General features: G+C 72.4%; 2 protein-coding genes across 4 annotated transcripts; both read right to left on the bottom strand.

The window, feature by feature from the left end:
* Nucleotides 1–586: 586 nt before the first annotated feature.
* On the bottom strand, nt 587–10,752 carry TIMP2 (TIMP metallopeptidase inhibitor 2). The gene is made up of 5 exons (XM_048050269.2): nt 10,420–10,752; nt 2,776–2,876; nt 2,586–2,694; nt 2,327–2,451; nt 587–2,035 (listed from the first exon to the last, which is right to left on the bottom strand). Exons 1-5 carry the CDS (start codon nt 10,544–10,546, stop codon nt 1,838–1,840), a joined length of 660 nt encoding a protein of 219 aa, XP_047906226.1. The 5' UTR covers nt 10,547–10,752; the 3' UTR covers nt 587–1,837.
* A 3,112-nt stretch (nt 10,753–13,864) lies between these two features.
* CANT1 (calcium activated nucleotidase 1) lies at nt 13,865–17,547 on the bottom strand. 3 transcript variants are annotated; one of them, XM_066980206.1, is made up of 4 exons: nt 17,391–17,547; nt 15,188–15,827; nt 14,751–14,954; nt 13,865–14,382 (listed from the first exon to the last, which is right to left on the bottom strand). In XM_066980206.1, the coding sequence occupies exons 2-4, from the start codon at nt 15,804–15,806 to the stop codon at nt 14,012–14,014; spliced, it is 1,194 nt and encodes a 397-aa protein (XP_066836307.1). In that variant the 5' UTR covers nt 15,807–15,827; nt 17,391–17,547; the 3' UTR covers nt 13,865–14,011. The 3 variants fall into 3 exon arrangements, with proteins under 3 accessions (XP_066836307.1, XP_066836308.1, XP_047906310.2); XM_066980207.1 differs by lacking the exon at nt 17,391–17,547 and adding an exon at nt 17,309–17,390; XM_048050353.2 differs by lacking the exon at nt 17,391–17,547 and adding an exon at nt 16,174–16,486.
* Nucleotides 17,548–17,605: the final 58 nt, after the last annotated feature.

Raw genomic sequence — 17,605 nt, 5'->3', positions numbered from 1 at the left:
CGGTGCAGGTGGCCCCGTTCGCTGCCGGTAGCGCGGTGCGGCCCGGTGCCGGCGGCCCCGTTCACCGTCCGTAGCCCCGCTTATCGCCGCACCCCGTCCGTTACCGCACCCCGTCCGTTGCCGCACCCCGTCCGTTGCCGCACCCCGCTTACCGCCGTTGCGGAGCGGCCGCACCGGAGCCGCCCCGAGCCCCCGGCCCCCGGCGGCCGCGTGCTCCCGGCCCCGGCCCCGCTCCCACCGGCCGGAGCCGCCCCGCGGGGGGGGCCCCGCCGAGCCCCCCGCAGCCGCGCCCCGGTGCAGGGCCCGCCCGGTGCAGGCGGCAGGCCCCGTGCCGGCGGCTCCCTCCCTCCCTCCCTCCCTCCCTCCTCCTCCGGTCCGGGCCCCCGGAGCCGCCTGCCGGGAGCGGGGGTGGAACCGGGACCCCCCGAGGCGGGCTGGGGGCGGCTCCGAGGGTCCCGCTCGGGGCTCCCCGCGGTCCCTCCCCGTCCTCCGCTGGGAGCCCCCCAGCAGCACCCCGGGGAAGGGCAGCGCCAGGAGCCGCCGGGCGGTCACCGACAATCAAATCACGGCACAGGGAGGCGACAGCTGCGGGCAGCACGGCAGTGTTACAGGGCAGATACCAGCGGAGCGGGGTGGCGAGCTGATACAACCGCACGGAAAGCGAGCGGGACTCTTACATGGCACCGGTTAGAGGGCGGGTGGGGCTTTTTTTGCCTTTTTCTTCAACTTTTTTTTTTTTTTTTCCTTTAATACGTCGAAGTTGCCCAGACTGGTCCAGCACGACATCGTGGAGCCTTGCAGGGGCGCACAGCATGAAAACGCCTCCGCGCTGCGGCGGGGTGCTGCGCGCACGAGCCGGGGCCGGCCGCGCCACCGAGCGCACGGGGCGCCGCCGCAGCGGGAGAATGGCTCAGAGAAAGCGGGGCCCGGGGGGGGGGCGTGGGGGGGGGGGGGGCCACGAGGGGCCGGGGGTCCTGCCGCCGCAGGGGGAGCGCCCAGGGGGCCCCGATCCACGCAGGGTGCGACGGCGATCGGCAGCCCCGCAGCTGGGGGCTCACAGCCCTGCGCCACGCACCCGGCACCCGTCCTGCGTGGGGACGAGCTCCAGCACAGCCACGGGTGCCAGCCCAGCCGGGGTGGGGGGTCTGGGACCCTCGGCGGTGGCACCGGAGGGCCCCGGGCGCAGCGCTCGCCCACCCCGGGGCTTGCAATGGGCCAGAGCCCCCGCAATGTGCCCAACAGCGGAGAGGAGCGCATGGGCAGCGGGGCTGCAACCCGCGGGGAGGGGGCACCCCGGCCGCACCAACGCCCCCCCCCCCCCGTGGCTTTTGTGGGTGGGACGCCTGCGTGGGAGCTGCTGGCGCCGTGCAAGCCCGTGGGTGCCCTGCTGCAGCCTTCTGGCACCCCAAGGAGAGGGACGGGCATCGGGACGGGGTCTGGTGAGAGGCGTGGGGGCAGCTCCGTCCCGCGGCGGGGCCCCTGGTAGACCTGCTACGCAGACTGGGGACGGCTCCCGCCGCTCGCGGGCGTTCGCTTCCTTCGCAGCTCTCAGGGGCACAGGGGCTGAGCACGGCCAGGAGGGGACGCGGCCCCGGCAGGGAGGAAGCCCCCGGCCCCGCTCGCCCCGCAGGGGGCGAGGAACCGGGCAAGGACACAGCTGAGCGCGGCGCAGCGGGCCCCGAGCCTGCCCCGTGCACGCGCGTGGCAGGCGCCGCACCCTGGGGACCCGCGGGGCCGAGCGGATTTTCATGCTGTCTCCAGGACTTGATATCAGCGTGGACCAGTCTAACATCTCGCAGGTTTTTTTCTACTGGCTACTGGAATGCGCTCGTTTGGCTTAGGGGTCCTCGATGTCGAGAAACTCTTGCTTGGGGGGGGCCATGCCGCGGTACCAGGCGCACGAGCCGTCGCTCCTCTTGATGCAAGCGTAGTGCTTCGCCTGCCGCCCGCCCACGATCTTCTCCATCGCCCAGTCTGTCCAGAGACACTCGTCCGAGGAGGAGACGAAGCACGGGATGGAGAGGCAGCGCGAGATCTGTGCACAGCAGAGACCGTCACCACCCGCCCCGGGACAGGGGGCAGCTCCGTGTCACCCACCCACCCCCCCAGCCCTGGGCCAGGCTGCCCCCGATGGAGGGCACGGTGCCGGGGGGACCGAGGGAAGCCCCTGGTGCAGGTCCCAGGGCTGGGGTTGGTTCCCGGCCGGCAGCAGCCCCGGCAGGGCACGGCGCGGGAGCCCCGGAGGCTCAGCCACACGCCGTGCCCCGCGCAGGACGGCCCTACCGGGTGCTGCCGGCCCCGCCACGCGCCGGCCGCGGGCGCTCACCTTGCACTCGCAGCCCATCTGGTACCGCTGGTTGAGGCTCTTCTTCTGGGTCGGGCTCAGCGAGTCCCAGGTGGCGACCAAGTCGCACAGCGTGATGTGCATCTTGCCGTTGCCCTCTGACTTGCCTGCGGACACAGAGCCGCTCGGACCGTCCCCGCCAGCGCCCCGAGACCCCGCGGCGGGCACCGGGTGCCCGGGGGCCGCTCCTCCCCAGCTGCCCCTGCCGCAGCCGGGGCCGCGCTCCCTGCCCGCCGCCTACCTGCGATGAGGTACTCCTTCTTCCCTCCCGTGTCCAGCGGCTGGCCGCACACCGCTGTGGACGGCGCCGTGTAAATGAACTCGATGTCCTTGTCAGGGCCTTTAAACATCTGGGGACAGAGCGCATGCGTGAGCGGCCCCCCCCGCTGCCTCTCCCCGCCCGCCCCAGGCCCAGGCACCGTGCCCCATACCTTGATCTGCTTGACTTCGTACTGGATTCGCTTGATGGGATTCCCGTATATGTCATTCCCCGAATCCACCTCCTTCGCAGAGACGGCCTTCGCTCGGATCACTGCAACAGAGGGGGCAGAGCTCAGCAGGGGTGGCCGGGGACAGGAGGTGCTGCTGGCACCACGTGTCCCTGCCCATGCCGGGGGCAGTGCAGAGCTCCCGGTGCCGCTGCCCCGTGTGGGACGGACTCGCCTCTCTCCCCGTCCCACCGGGCACCAGACCGTGAACCCGCCCAGCTGCCCGTGGAGCTGCTGTCACGTGTGGTGCCCAAAGGGACGGCGCTGGGACGCGCAGCGCAGCGATGGGCAGCGCTGCAGCAGCACCCTCACCGGGGGGAGACAAGGAAAGGTCAGGGAGCAGGGGTCAGGAAGCTCCCCAGCCCCTCTGCACCCAACAACGGGGGCACAGGGTCCGTCCCTGCCCGGGGCCAGGCTGTCCCTGCACCATGCAGCCAGGGCACCGTGTCCCTGTCCAGCCCCGGGGGTGCCCCGGTCACAGCGGGGCGATGCTCGGCTGCCAGCTCCCTGCCAGATGTCGGCTACTGGCACGCGGAGCCTCCACGTCATGCAGGCACCGAAACCGCATCCGCCCCGCGCCGCTTCCTGCCCTGGCAGCCTGCAGCAATAACCCGGGCGGCTGCACGGGGATGCTGAAGGCCGGGCCAGTGGAAAGACGCAGCCAGGTCCGGGGGTTGGTGAGCTGACCCCTGGGCAGCCTGGGCAAAGGCACCGGACCTCTGCACTGGGCTGCGCCCCAGCCTGCTGTCCCTGACCCCCACTTTCGGACCCCCCCGTTTCCCTACAAGACCTGTGCAAAATGCGGCTCCCTGTAGGGCAGCACCCACCCGGGAGAGGGGCTGTGCCCTGCAAGCTGCGGGAGGGGACCGGAGCGTCCCGCTGCACCCCGTGCAGGCACTGCCCCCCCACCACTTGCAGCGGCACCGCCAGCAGCAGGACGGGCACGGGCACAGCCGGGGGCACACACCAGGCCCCCGAGCGCTGTGCCTCGCCCCAGCCCCTCACTCCATGCCGAGGGACAAGGCCGGGTGCCCCCGAGCCAGCGAGGCCGCAGTGCCCCGGAGCCCAGGTGAGCAGGGGCAGGGGAGCGATGCGGGGACAGCTCTGCAGCGGAAAGGTCCCTGGGGTCACCCCGCCAGCACAGCCCAGGGACACGGGAACCACACGTGAGCGCCCAGCACATGGCAGGGACCTTCCCAGCGGGCGGGCAGCCAGCTCACCCTCACTCACAGCTCGGGATGGGGCAGCTGCTTGGGACCCGCCGCACAGGTCTTGGCCGATCCCAGGTCCCTGCGCCGAGAGCTGCGGCCCCGCACCCTGCCTGCCTCCCTCCAGGGCCACCAGGACCCCCCTCATGGGGACAACGAGGTCCCTTCTGCCCCATCATACGGGGGGCTCACGGGGCACCCTTACAGCTGGGCAGGGGGCCTGGCAGAGGGCAGGGCTCCCTGCTGTGCCGTGGGGTCCCCAGAGGGGCCAACCCCTGTGTCTCGGGGTACCCAGTGCCCGGGCAGCCCCTGCACGCGTGTCCCTGGGGGTCGGAAACGGGGAGCTGTGTCGGCTGGGGCAGGCTCCAGCTGAGCTGGGACACACGGGTCACGTCCCCACAGAAAGGTGCTGGGGGACGCAGCAGAGCTGGGCAGCCTGGGGACGTGCACGGGGCCGCTGCCAGCCCCGCTGCCCCGGAGGTTGCCTTCTTTAGCCTGGCACAGCACGGAGAGGGGATCTGATCGCGCTCTATAAATACAGCGGGGCGAGCCGGGCACGCAGACGAGCTATTTAGACTCAAGGTCAGCGCTGGCACAGTAAGCGCTGACTCAGTTTACTCTGGAAAGGAGAAGGCGGCCACCAGCACAGGCAGGGGACAGGGAAAAGACTGCCCAGGGCAGCAGCCCCTGGCCGAGGCAGGGCACCCAGTGCCCGTGGCCGTGCCACAAGCCCCAGCTCGCTCCTCGCGTGTGGCAGGCGGCGGGGACAAACCCCTGGGCGCAGACCCCAGCCGGAGGAGCTCTGCTTGGCAGGGTTCAGTGCCTGGGCCCTGTGGGGCCAGCCCAGGCTCCGTGTCCATGAGCGCACCCGGCCCGCCGCGGCCCTACTCCGTGCGCCTGCGGTGTAACGTCGGTGCCGGCAGCCCCGAGAGCCAGAGCCGCCTCCTGCCCGTGGCTGCAGGCGTGGGGGACGGTTACTGGTTCAGTGGGCTCCAGCCGTTTCCATTCACGTGCTGATGAATCACTTGACAAAAATGCAGCCCAATTCTAGGCGGATTTGTTCTGAACAGTGCGGCTTTGTGGAGGGGACGGCTGCGCTGTGCTTTCCCCGCCAAGACCCCAGCAGCGCAGCCAAGCTGCTCCGCAGGCCAGGAACCAGAGCAGAGCCGGGACGGAGGGAGGCAGCGGGGGGAAGCCCAGGTGGGGAGGCGCAGCGGACGTCCCTGGGGAGAAGGAGGGTGGCACACGACCCAAGCGCCTGGGGAGCGGCACCTGGGCCTCCCCGGGTCTCCACAAAGGCTGGATGGCGTGGGGGCCGAGGCTCCTCCACGGCTGCCTCACCCCGCGGCAGAACCGAGCCAGAGGCTCCTGCAGGTCCCAGGCACAGGCGCGACCCCCCCGGCCCGGCTGCAAGGTGCAGCCACCTCCCTCCCCCTGCAGACCCCATGCCCAGGGGGGCAGCGTGTCCCCTTGCCGTCCTCTGAGCAGAAATTCCCGTATTTGCCCTTTGCTCGGCACCCTGCACAAAAGCTGCTGCCTAAGCACCTCCGTGCCCGCAGCCGTGCCTCGGGAGCACCCCAGCCCCTGCCCGCAGCGTGGGGCTGTGTCCCCCCCGCCCCGTGCCCGCTGGCTCGGGGGATGCGGGGCCGGGATCCAAGTGCTTGCCATGACCCCGCTGCACTGACGCAGCATGGCCCCAGCAGCACCGGCACCACAGCACCGGCCCCGGGAGCAGGCGCTGGGGAAGGCGAGGGGGGGCTTCACCCTTGGGCTGGGGAGGGTCCTGGTGGGACTCAGGCAGGGCCGTCACTGCGGTGTGTGTGCCGGGGACCACTTGTGCTGCTTGTGGGCACACGGCACCTGCTTGCCATGAGCAGTGCAAAAGCCCCCTGCAACAGAGTGGGGGTGCCCAGCGCCTGCACCGAGCACCCCGGCCCCGTGCCTCCCCGGAGCAGCTTCCCCCCGCCCGGCAGCCGATGCCATCTCCTCAGCTTGTGCCGCAGACACCCTAAAACGTGCCACCAGGAGCTCGGTGGGTGTTCGCCGGGACGTGGCAGCTTTCCACCTTGACCAGCCTGGGCTGGACAGGACCCAGGGCCTGGAGCAGGGGGGCTGTAAAGGCCCGGGCACCCCTCAGCACACCAGTCCCTGTACAACAAGGAATGGCCCTGCGTTGGGACACGTCCACCCCCTCTGGCTGGGAGACGAGCACGCGACCAGCTGGGACAGACCACGGCTGAGGGGCAGCTCCAGGAGTGGAGCCGGAGGCAAAGGGTGTCACCCGTCACCACAAAACCCACTGGCACATCGTGCCAGGCTACGGCTTGCTGTCCGTCACGGCCTCCTCTGCTCCCTGTCTGCCCCAGGGCCTGGGCTGCAGCTCCCTGCGAGGGCTGAGGCCACCTGGGAGGAGCAGGACAAGCTGGTGCCCTGTGCCGTGGGGCGGCCGTGGGGCGTGCAGGGCCACCAAGCCAGGTCCCTGCTGCGGGCAGCCCCTACTGCAGCAGGAGCCTCCACAGGCACGCGGTGCAGGCATGTCCCCAGGGTGCTGCAGGGAGATGCGGCAGCCCCGGGTTCTCCTGGGGGAAGGAAGAAACGTGTCTTGGAAGTGTGTGCGGGTGCTGCCTTGCAGCGGGGGGGCGAATCCTCCCATCGCCTGCCCAGCTCCAGAGGTCCCGCTGCGCTTGCCCCAAGGGCTCAGGGACAGCACGAGGCGCCTCAGCCCCCGGAGCTCCCCTCCCAGCCAGGGGCACTGCGAGCAGCAGCCCCTTCCCGGGACATCCTGCCCCAAACCCACCGCACGGCCCCTGCCCGCAGCCGCCTGGGAAGCGTGGGTGCCCGCAGAGCACGGGAAGCGCTCCCGGCTGAATGGCCAGGGAACAAAGCTCCCTTCTCCGGGGCTGCTGGCAGCAAGCGGAGCCCAGGGGCCGCCTGCCAGTGCCAGCCCTGCCCGCTGCCTGCCCGGCCCCGCTGCGAGTGTGGCCCCGGGGTCACTGCAGCCCGGCACGGCACCGGCAGAGCCAGAACGCAGCGAGTTGTCCCCAGGGAGCGGCTCCTCCGCCCCAGCCCTGCCAGCATGGGCTGGGGCCAGCCCCGGGCACCTGCCTGAGCCCAGGGCGCGGAGCAGGGCACCGCAGCCCCAGCACGCGGCCAGGGCAGCTTTGAGCACGCAGAGGCTGGGGGACGAGGAGCGGCTCGGGCAGGGCGACGGCGGCTGGGGCTGGGCCGGGCTCCTCTTGCTCACAGCAGCTCACAGCAGGGAGCGCCTGGGCTCAGCCCCAGCACCCGCGGGGAGCCCCAGCACCAGCCCCGCGTCCCGGCCCCGCGGGCAGGAGGAAGCGCCTGCGCCAGGCCCCGCTCGCCCGCCGGCCTGCGCGGCTGCTGCAGCGAGCGCAGCGCTCCCGATCGCGGCCTGCGTCATCCCGGCTCTGACGGGAGCGGGACGGGGCCCAATCAGCGGCGGCCCCGAGCCGTCAGCCCACGGCCCCGCTGCCGCAGCTGCACGGGAAGGGCTGGGACCGGCGGTGGGAGCTCCCAGCCGCGCGAGCGCGGCGCAGCAGGGCGGCACCGGGGCTGGCGGCCTCCTGCCCGGCCACAGCTCAGCAGGGCCTGCGGGGCAGCGCTGCCCCCGGGGCCATCAGCGAGGGCCGGTCCCACCTCTGTCCCCCAAACCTCCTCCTCGGCCCGGTCCCTGCCTGGCCACCAACAGCCCTCGCCATTCCCGCCCCGATCGCTGCGCCCCATCGCGAGGCACCGAGCCCTGGGACAGCCACCATCAGCACGGCGCTGCCAGGGGCTGGATCCAGGGGGCACCCGACCCGGGTAGCAGGCCAAGCACCCGCTCTCTGGCTGTCCTGTCACCCTCGGCACTGCCCCACACACCTCTCCAGGGCCATCACTGCCGCACAGAGACAAAACCACAGCCCGAGCATCTCCTCCCTCGCCCTCTGCATCTCCACGCTGCGCGAGAAGCAGGAGCCGGGGCTTCTGCTGCTGCAGCCCCCAGCTGACACCCGAGCAGCACGGGCAGAACAAACCCCAGCAGGCAGAGAGCAGCTGCCTGGGCACAGCCCCTGCGGGCACAGCACACGGGGCAGCTCCGCAGCCACGGACCCGCTGAGCCCTTGAGCCCCACAGAAAACTGCTGCCCGTCTCCCTGGCCAGGAAGCGTGAGCGTAGAGAGGCTGGGTCACTTGTCCCAAGCTGCACAAGTCTCCAGCTGCGGTGACGTGACTCCCAGCCCCTCTGGCACCCCGTGGCCAGCAGCAGAGCCACATCCCGCTCTCACCACGGTGCTGCCTGGAAACAAAGCTCCGGGCTCCGGCTGCTCCGGTCCCGCTCCAAACCACAGGCGGTGCCTCACAGCCGGCTGCCAGGGCACGAGCGAGGGCAGGGCCCTGGGGTGGCACAGACAGATGGGGGCACACGGGCACGCACAGGGGGCACAGTGGGGAGCCCAGCGTGGGGGGGCACAGCCTCCCCCATCTGCTCTCTGCCCCTGTGCCCAGCAGGCGGTGTTTCTGCGGGGCTGCCGCCAGTGCCGCAGGCAGCAGAGGAGAGCTGGCAGGGGAAGCTGCAGCAGCTCCCAGGCCCAGGCCGGCTCCCCCCGGGGAGGGAGCGGGCTGCGAGCCTCCCAGCTCCAGAGGGAAGACGAGACGGGAGCCAAAAGGGCAGGGATCACAGGCTGCAGGGACGGGGCTCCTGTTGCATGGGAGGAGAAGGCCGGCGAGTTCCTGCCGGGATCAAACCCTGCTCGCCAGCACCCAGAGCTGTTCCCAGCTGGGGTCAGACAAGACCAAACCCACCCACAGCAGCTGGGAAGAGACTCGGGCTGGGAGCCGGGGGGTGCCAACACCAGGGGTGGCACAGCCTGGGAAGGGGTTGCCAGGGCAGGGTGGGCTGCGAGCGCCAGCAGGGCAGGCACCTGCCAAGCAGCTGCTGCCTGGCCCTGGCTTCACCCTCCCTGGGACTGCCGAGACAGCCGGGACGCCGAGACAGACGGTGCGTGACTCAGCTGCTGAGTCACGGCCTGAGCCGGCACCCGGGAAGGGCAGGGTAAGTCACCAGTGCTCCGGAAAGATGATCCCGACGTGAGTGTGACACGAGCGTGACGGGAGGCTCGGCCCTGCTCCCGGAGCAGCTGCGGGGCATCCGGCGCTCCAGGGGCACCGGCTCAAGCGGCAGCTCTGAAGCTCCGGTGCTCCATTTTGTCTCGAAAACTCCCCAGCCCCAGCGTGCCCCGCAGCGCTCCGTGCCACAGCCAGGCCTGCGAGAGCCGGGCGCGGGGGGCAGCCGCCGGGTGCCGCGGGGATTCACCCTCGCGGAGCAGAAACGTCGCGAGCGGGGCCTGGAAGGGGCGAGGGGAGCCCGGGAATCTGTCAGGAGCATCCTGGCTCCAGAGCAGGGGACGGGGCAGGGCCGCGCAGAGGCGCGGGCTGCCTAAGTGTTTGGGAATGCTACCTCTCCAGCTGAGCCTGGGAACAGCCCCGCAAAGGAGAGCGTCAGGAACTGGGGCTGGTCTGTTTGTTTAATATGTTAAAATTTAATAAGGGCATTATTCATAGAAAGAGGAATCCAGATCCCGGCGCTGCCAAGCCCTCCCTTTCAGCAGCATCCAAGCCGAACAAAGTGGGACGGGGGAAAGGAAATGCCTGGAAATAAGGAACAGACGGGAGGTGGCCGAGCCCGGCGCTGCTGGCTCTCGGGGGCCGGGTGCTGGCTCCGCGCTCGGGACCGCTCCTGGTGCTCTGCGCAGGGCCCGGGGCGCCCGCGCTGCCCCCGGGGCTGCCGGCTCCCCGCGCTGCCACGTCCCAGCCTCCGCTCCCCGCGGCCCCACGGGCCCGGCTCCTCCGCGCCGCCGGGAGCCGGGAGCCGAGCCCCGGGCCGGGCCCTGCCGCGGGGAGCCGGGACCGAGTCGCGCTCGGGCCGGAGGCGGCGGCGGCGGCCCCGGGGAGCGCTGCGGGGCGCAACCGAGCGGTCCCCGCCGGGCCGGCGAGAGGCTCGGGGAGGCGCGGACACACCCCGGGCGGGCGGGCGGACGGGCGGACACACGGACAGCTCCCGGCCGCGCATCCGCGCCTGCCGACACACCCCCGGGCCGGGCCGGGCCGGGCCGAGCCGAGCCGCCGGGCCCCGCACACGCGTGGGGCTGCCGGGCAGGTGCCGCGGGGCTCGGCCGGGACCGGGACCGGGACCGGGACCGGACCGGGACCGGGACGCTCCCTCCCTCCCTCCTTCCCCCGCCGGGCCGGGCCGCCCCGCGCCAACTTCCCGCCCCCTCCCCGCGAAGTTTGTGCGGGCCGGGCCGGGCCGGGCCGTGCCGGGGCTGCCCCGGGCCGGGGCTCGGCGGGGACAAAGCGGGCGCGGCGGCGGCGCTCACCTACGTCGGCGTTGCAGAAGGCCTGCTGCGGGTGGATGGGCGAGCAGCTGCAGGCGTCGGCCGGGCGGGCCCTGCCGAGCAGCAGCACCGCCAGCCAGGCCAGCAGGCCGGGCAGCGCGGCGGGCATGGTGCGGCGGGCTGCGGGCTCAGCGACCCGGCCGACAAAGCCTCATCCACCGCCGGGCCCGGCCGAGCCGCTGCCGCCGCCGGAAAGTTCGGGTCCGCCGCCGCCGCCGCCCCGGCCCCTCGCTGCTCTCCGCCGCCTATCTCCGGAGGTGGTGGCTGCCCCCGGCCGCCGCCGAGCCTCGCGTTTTAATGCGCTCCGGGGATTCGCTGCTCCTCCTCTGCGTGGCGCGGGGCCAGCCCGGCTGCGCGCTGCTCCCGCCCCTCCGCGGGATGCGGCTCCGCGCCGAGCTCCCCCCCCCGGCCCCTCCGCCCCGCCCGGCCCCGCCGCCGGCAGCGGGCACCGGGCACCGGCAGCCCCGCGACCCCCCGGCCCCGGCCCCGGCCCGCAGCCCCCGGCGCCCGCCCCGGCCCCGCCGTCCCGGTGCCGGGCGGGGCCGCGGAGCGGGCGCCGAGGGGCAGCGGCCGGGCCCGGGATGCCCGCGGCCCCGGGAGGCCGGCCCCGGGTCGGGACGGGACGGGACGGGAGGGGACGGCGCGGGGGCAGGAGCCGGGCCCTGCTCGCAGACCTGGCGCCGGGCCCGCAGGCGAGGGCTGCGATTATGTCTGTGCCCAAGCATTTCCTCTCCTGCCGCCTCCTCCGGCTCATCTCCCCCCCTCGCGCCCCCCTCGCCCGCTCCCCTCCTTCCGCTCCCACCGCCTCCCGTCGGGGGGCACGGCCGGCCCGTGACCATCACCGGGGGTCCTGCACGGCTCCAACGTGCCCGCAGCCCTCCGGCCCCTTCCCCACGGCCTGCAGCCCTCCGGCCTGGAGCACATCTCCAGAACTCCCCACCTCGTCCCTGCCCTGGCTGCATCACTGCCGGGGGTGCTGGGGCGCTGCCAGCCTCCCCGCACCCGTCCTGCAGCGCCCAGCGGCGCGAGCAGGGAGCCCAGCTCTGCCCCCGGGCACGGCCACGCAGCTTCCGAGCGTGGCCAAGCCGGGCACCGCAGGCACACGCTGGGGGAACGGCCAGCACTGCGGCCACACAACCTGCTCCTGAGGCAGCCTCTCGCCGCGGAGCTGGGCCACTACGGCTGCCCGCGTCTGAAGCCTCAGAGCCTCTGGGCCTTTGGGATGAGAAGAAACAGCAGAAATGCGGGCAGCAAAACCCGGTCCCAGCCCTGCTTGAGCCGGCAGGGAACCCATGGGAGGTGAATTGTGCTCCTGCTGCTGCGGTGCTGGGATGAAACCTGGCGGTGGGGCTCCAGGCCCCTGGCCTCGCCGCAGGGCTGCCAGAGGCTGTGGCAGCAGGGGCCTGGCTCTGAGAGCTCCGCAGGGCTGGGGGGCACAGGGACCGTACAGCCTGGTCCCGTTTGTGCTGTATGGCCCCGGCAGCCCCCCAGCCCCTGGGGTCCAGCAGCCCGAGGAGGGGCGAGGTGGGGTCCTGCCAGCTCTCGGAGATAAGGGCCAGGCTGGGGCGGGAGGGGACGTGGTGCTGCGAAGCCCCGCCGCCCGTGGGGCAAGGGGGGACAGCCAGGGACAGCCCTGGGGCCAAGATGGGTGCTGCAGGGCCCTGGGCCAGGCCAAGGAGCCGAGCTGAGCGTGGCACAAGTGAGGGCAGAGCGCTCACCACGGGCAGCTGGCACGGGCAGGGATGGGGCCGGCGCCACCCCACGTGCTGGGAGCAGGTTGGTGCCCCCAGACGAGCGCATCCGCTCGCAGCCCAGCGCCCCGCCGTGAGTCATTGTTGTTTGGGCTAAATGGAAACACATGTCCAGCTGTTAACGTGGTTCTTACGCAGCTCTCCAGAGATGCCGGACACTGTAAACAGGGGCAGAGCAGGGGGATGGGAAAGGGCCAGCCCGGCTGAGCTCTCCGGAGGCCCCCGGCTCCTCCCTGCACGCCTTGCCGTGGGTCCTCCCACCCGAGCACAGCACCACTGCCCCAGGAACGGGCCCCCCGCTCCCCGGGCACCACCGGGCCCTGCAGCTGGGGGTGGCATGGGGGCCAAGGGACCTGCCCGGACTGCAGCAGCCAGCCCCAAGTGTGCATCCACGCAGCAGCACAGGCACGGAGCACGTGCCCGTACCGTGTGTGTATCCCGCTAACGGTATCACCCCGAACCCGCCAGAACGGGGAAGGAGCTGGCGCAGGCTCCCCCGTGCTGCTGCGCCGAAGCTGCGCGCTCCTGGCCCCCATTCCTGCCCTGGCCTCGCTCCTCCGGCGCCTCTCCCAGCGCAGCCGGGTGCAGGAGGGAAGGACGCGTGGGGAGCGAGGCTCCACGCACGGCCACTTACAGCCAGGGGCCCGCGACTGCCTGCAGCCCTCTGCCTAAATGAGGGGAGAGGCTGCACCATTCCTGGGGCCCACGGGGATGGGAGACGGGCACAGCAAGGTCTGGGGGCAGCAGCCAGGCTGGCACTGGTGCTTTTGTCCCCTCGCAGCCCTGCTCCGAGCTCCTGTGGCAGTCGGGAGGGCACGGCCCCAGGGAGGGGTCTGGCCGCAAGGCCTCTGTCTGCTGCCTGCTCCTCTGAGCCCAGCCGTGGAGCAAGGGGACGTGGTAAGACGGGGGCTTCCCCTCAGTCCCTCCCACACGAAGCTTTCCCCAGAAAGCACGAGCCCAAGCAAACCGTTACCCATTCACTTGCCACATGGTTTATGCAAAAAGGGAAGTAAAACCAGCTGACTGGTGAAAAACAGCCTGATGAAATCCCCTGCAGCTACCATCTCGGCCAGCCCGCCCTCCCCTGCCCTGCCCGACGCCCTGCTGTGGCCGTGTCCCCCCGGTCGTGTCCTAACCCAGGGACAGGTCTGGCCAACGTCCCCCTCAAGCACGCTCCTCCCCTCGCATTCGTGGGGGACATGGGGACATTTGCCCCCACAGCTCCTCTGTGCTCCCAGTAGGGTGCTGGGGAGGCAGGTCAGGGGCTCCCCCCCCCCCCCCAGGACACGCTGCTGGCACTGAGGGGCCCTTGTGCCCAGGTCGGGCCCCGTCCCCAGGTAATTTGGGGAAGGCGCTGCCCAAGGCCAGGGAGGCTCCCGATGGCACCAGGGAGCAGAGGCCAGCGCCGCCCCTGGGCACAGGCCCGCAGGGGTGCGAGGACGGTGCCCTCAGCCCGGGCACAGGCTGGCACAGGGCAGGCGAGCGGGGGCTCTGTCCTCGGCTGGAGCCCAGAGCGTGGCTGCCACCGGCGCCAGCAGCCCGCGGAGGCGCCGGGCACTGATGGCTGCAGCGCGGGGAAACTTCCCTGAGCCTGGGCTGGCGGCAGGCCGCAGCACCCTGTGGTGGCAGTCCTTTGCCACCAGGTGCCACTGCCGAAACACTCGCACCACACATGCTGCAGCAAAGCCAACGCTTTACGTGGGACGCCGAGACCAACCACAGAGCTGCGAGCGCGGCGTCCCTCGGAGCGTGCGCCTCACCGAGCGCAGGGCCTGCCCCGCAGCCCCCGTCCTCCCCGCCCCTCCGGTCCAGTGCAAAGTCTGTTAAATAAACTCAATGCCCTCGTATTTCACGCTCCCGATCCTGGTCTCCGGCAGGAGGAAGCGTCCGTCCAGCGTGAAGGCCATGATGTAGCTGGCGATCTTGCCGTTGTCCTCCTCTGACTTCAGCGCCACGATGATCTGGTCATCCGTGTCTGGGATGAACTTGAAGGAGGAGAAGCCGTGGGTGGGGACCACCTCACCCACCCGTCCCACCGTGACGTCCCCGAAGTCCTGGCTGGAGCTGAGCAGCAGGTTGGTGCCTCGCCGCTCATCTGCCTTCTCGTTGTAGCGCTCGTGGCTGGCGCGGCGCGGCAGGAAGAACCAGCGCTGCAGCGTGTCGCTCCAGGAGGCCGACTCGTGGATCAGGTAACCTACAGCAGGGAGCGGGGTCTGGTGCCATGGGGCAGCAGCACCCCGCCAGGCTGCACAGACGCCCGCCTGCCAGGGCAGGACCCAGCCCTGCTCAAAAAGGCAGCGCCGCGGGGAGGACGGCCACGCGCAGACCAAAGCTGCGAACGTTTCCGCTGCCTCCTGCCGGGTGCTGGCCCCCCTCCCGCTGCCCCAGCACCAGCCAAGCCACCCGAGCTGCTCACAGACAGAGGGGAGAACACCGGGCAGGGCAAGCCCCGGCTTCCCCAGCCTCCTTTAAATCTCACTCTGCTCCCGCTGTCTGTGGGGAGACCCCGGGCCCAGGCAGGGCGAGGGGCGCGCGGTGACGGGAGGGAGCCCGGCTCCGTACCTGGGGGTCGGATCCCAGCCGCAGCCCTCAGCGCGTTGTAGTTTGCCACCCAGCTCTCGTGGCCCACGTCGCCCTTGTAGCCGATGACCTTCACCCACTCGGGGTTCTCGTTGACCACCTCGCCCGTGGTCGTGGTCCACTCCTTGCCCAGGCCCCCCACGTACAGGTGCTCGTCCTTCACTGCCAGCCACTCCGCCTTGAAACCTGCGGCAAGAGAGCGGCACGAGCCAGGCCGGGGCCCGGCCGGCACACGGCTGTTAGGCCACCCCACGTCCCCGCTCCCCCGGGTGCCACAAGGGACAGCTCAGCGCCGCACGCAGCCCCCCCAGCCTGGCCAGGCGCGCGAGGTGACAGAGAGGTGCAAAGGGATGAGGGTTTCACTGCTCCGCGCCTGCGGCTTCAGGCAGAGCGAGCGGGGCAGGACAGGGGGGGCTCACCTTTCCCCACGGTGCCGTCCCCGTCCGAGAGGATCACCCAGGGCACCACCTTGCTGCCCTCGATCTGGTAGACCACCCCCGTCCGGTCATCCACGGAGTACAGCTTCCCATTGAAGACGACGAGCTCCGAGAGCTCCATGCCCCTGCCCTTCTCGGCCAGGTGGGACCGCAGCACGCTCTCCTCTTTGTCCCATTCCACCGTCACGCTGTCCCCGCTGGCCGACAGCACCAGGTAGCCCTTCTTCAGGTAACTGAACCAGGTGTGCTCCTCAGAGCCCCGGGACTGAGTGTCCAGGTCCGCAATGACCCCGATGCGGTAGCGCACGCCCTCGGGGTTTCTCTGGGGTGGGGACAGCGGGTAGGTGTCATTGTAGCGGTCCTCTGCCCGCAGCCGGAGCTGCCAGTTGTGAGCATTGGGAGGGACGGGCCGCGCCGGGGAGGGCCGGTGCAAGCAGAAGAGCAGCAGCACGAAGCCCACGCAGGCCGACGACAGCACGATGGCCTTCCAGCGCGGTCGGAAGCGGGGGTCGGCGCCCTTGGTCATGGACGCGAGGACAGGCAGGCCGCCCACGCTGATCCGCAGGGGGCTCATAGACTCATTGCACGGCGGGACGGGCATCAGACTGGGGCCGAGGAGAACCTGGCAGCACAGAGGGGAAGCAGTGGGTGAGAGCTGGGGCCCGGAGCCCCACAGAGCCTGGGGGGGATGGCGGGGCACAACCCCACGCGACGGGGAGGCGGGCGGCCCCAGCCCCTGCCCCGCAGCACAAGGCACCGCTGCACCGTGCAGGGCGGCAGCCGCCCCCCGAGGGCCTGCTTTGCTGCGGGAGCCCTTCCGCCATCCTCAGCCCCTCCTCATCCTCCCCCTTGGCCCCCCCAGACTGGGCTGAGCCCCAGTGTCCCAGCAGGCAGGCACAGCTGGCCCGGCACCGCTGCCCACCCAGAGGCCTGCAGCAAACCAGGCAGGAGCGACCCTCGGGACCCACGTCGGGGCGTCCTGCTGGGCAGCGTCCCCGCACGGCCCGGGGAGGAGGAGGCTCGCTCGCGGCAGCGCTCCTCGAGCTGGCGGCAAGGACAGCCCTCAGCCCCTCGCCTCGGGAGCGCCGGCCGGGCTGCTCAGCTCCCGCGGTGGTGCCGAGCGCGCCCCCAGGCCCGGTGGGGACGCGGGGACACGTGGCAGCTCCGCCCGAGCAGGATGCCATCGCCCGAGCAGGAAGTGCAGCGCCCAGGTCCAAGGGACGCACACCCAGACCTGCCCAGCCCTAACGTTGGTTTTTTTTTAAAAAAAAAGGTGGCAGCAGCCCCCCTGCCCCCCCCCGCACCCCAGCCAGGCCCGTCCCCGCTCACATCACCCCCCCGGGCAGGACGTGGCAGGGGGGCACCTTCAGCTCGCCCCAGGTGCGCCCACCGGGGGGGTCCCGGCCGTGCCCCTCCGTGCTGCCTCTCTCCGCAGGGCACCGGGGACGTGGCAGCTCCCCGGGCTCCTGCAGCTCCGGGGGCTGCACACAGAGCTCCCGGGGCTGCCCCGTGCCTCCCGTTCCCACCTCGCCCCGTGCAGCACGGGGCCGGGACCCCCGCCGGGCGGCAGCCCCCCACTAGGGCCGGTTGTCCCCAGCGGCCGCACACCGGGTGCCGCAGGGCCCCAGCCCGGTGCTGGGCTCCCAGCAGCTCCCAGCAGGCCCGGGCGGCACCGGGCGGGGAGGGGGCCGGCACCGGGCAGCCCCCGGGCACGGCGGGGCCGCGGGCACCGGGACGGGGCAGCCGGGGAGGGACGGCCCCGGGGCGCTGCGCCCCCCGCAGGGGTCCCGCCGTGCACCGGCCCCCGCCCCCCGCCATCCCGACCCCCGTCCCCGGGGGTGGCGGCCGGGCACCGGTGCGCGGCCCGGGCGGGGCCCAGCGCCCCCGGGACCCCCCCGGGACCCCCCCGGGACCCCCCAGCGGCGCCCCTCGGCCCGCAGCGCCCCCGCCCGGGGCCGCAGCCGCGGGGGCTGCGGTGCCACCGCCCCGGGCAGAGCCGCTCGGGCCCCCCCCGGCGCCCCCAGCCCGGCCCGGCTCGGTCCCCCGGGACCCCGCCGCCGCCGCCCCCGGTGCCCCCAGCACAGCGGCCCCGGCAGCACCGACCCCGCGGGTCTCCCGCTCCCGAGATCCCGGGCCCGGCCCCACGGCCTCAGCCCCCGGTGCCCCCCCCCGGTGCCCCGCTCACCGCGGCGCCGCCCGAGCGCAGCCGCCGCCGCCTCCTCCCCCGCCGCGCGCAGCCGCTGCCGCCGCCGCCGCCGCCTACAACTCCCAGCAGCCCCCGCGCGCCGCCCCGGCTGCCAGCGGCAGCCAAATTACCCCGGGCCTCGCCCCGCGGGGACGAAAACTACCGCTCCCAGCATCCCCCGCGCCGCCACCGCCCTCGCCGCGCAGCCCACTGCA

Source organism: Anser cygnoides, chromosome 19 (assembly GCF_040182565.1).
Source record: "Anser cygnoides isolate HZ-2024a breed goose chromosome 19, Taihu_goose_T2T_genome, whole genome shotgun sequence".
NCBI classification, from domain to species: domain Eukaryota; kingdom Metazoa; phylum Chordata; class Aves; order Anseriformes; family Anatidae; genus Anser; species Anser cygnoides.
The sequence above is the reverse complement of the archived record's forward strand: the minus strand, read 5'-3'. Positions and strand labels throughout refer to the sequence as shown.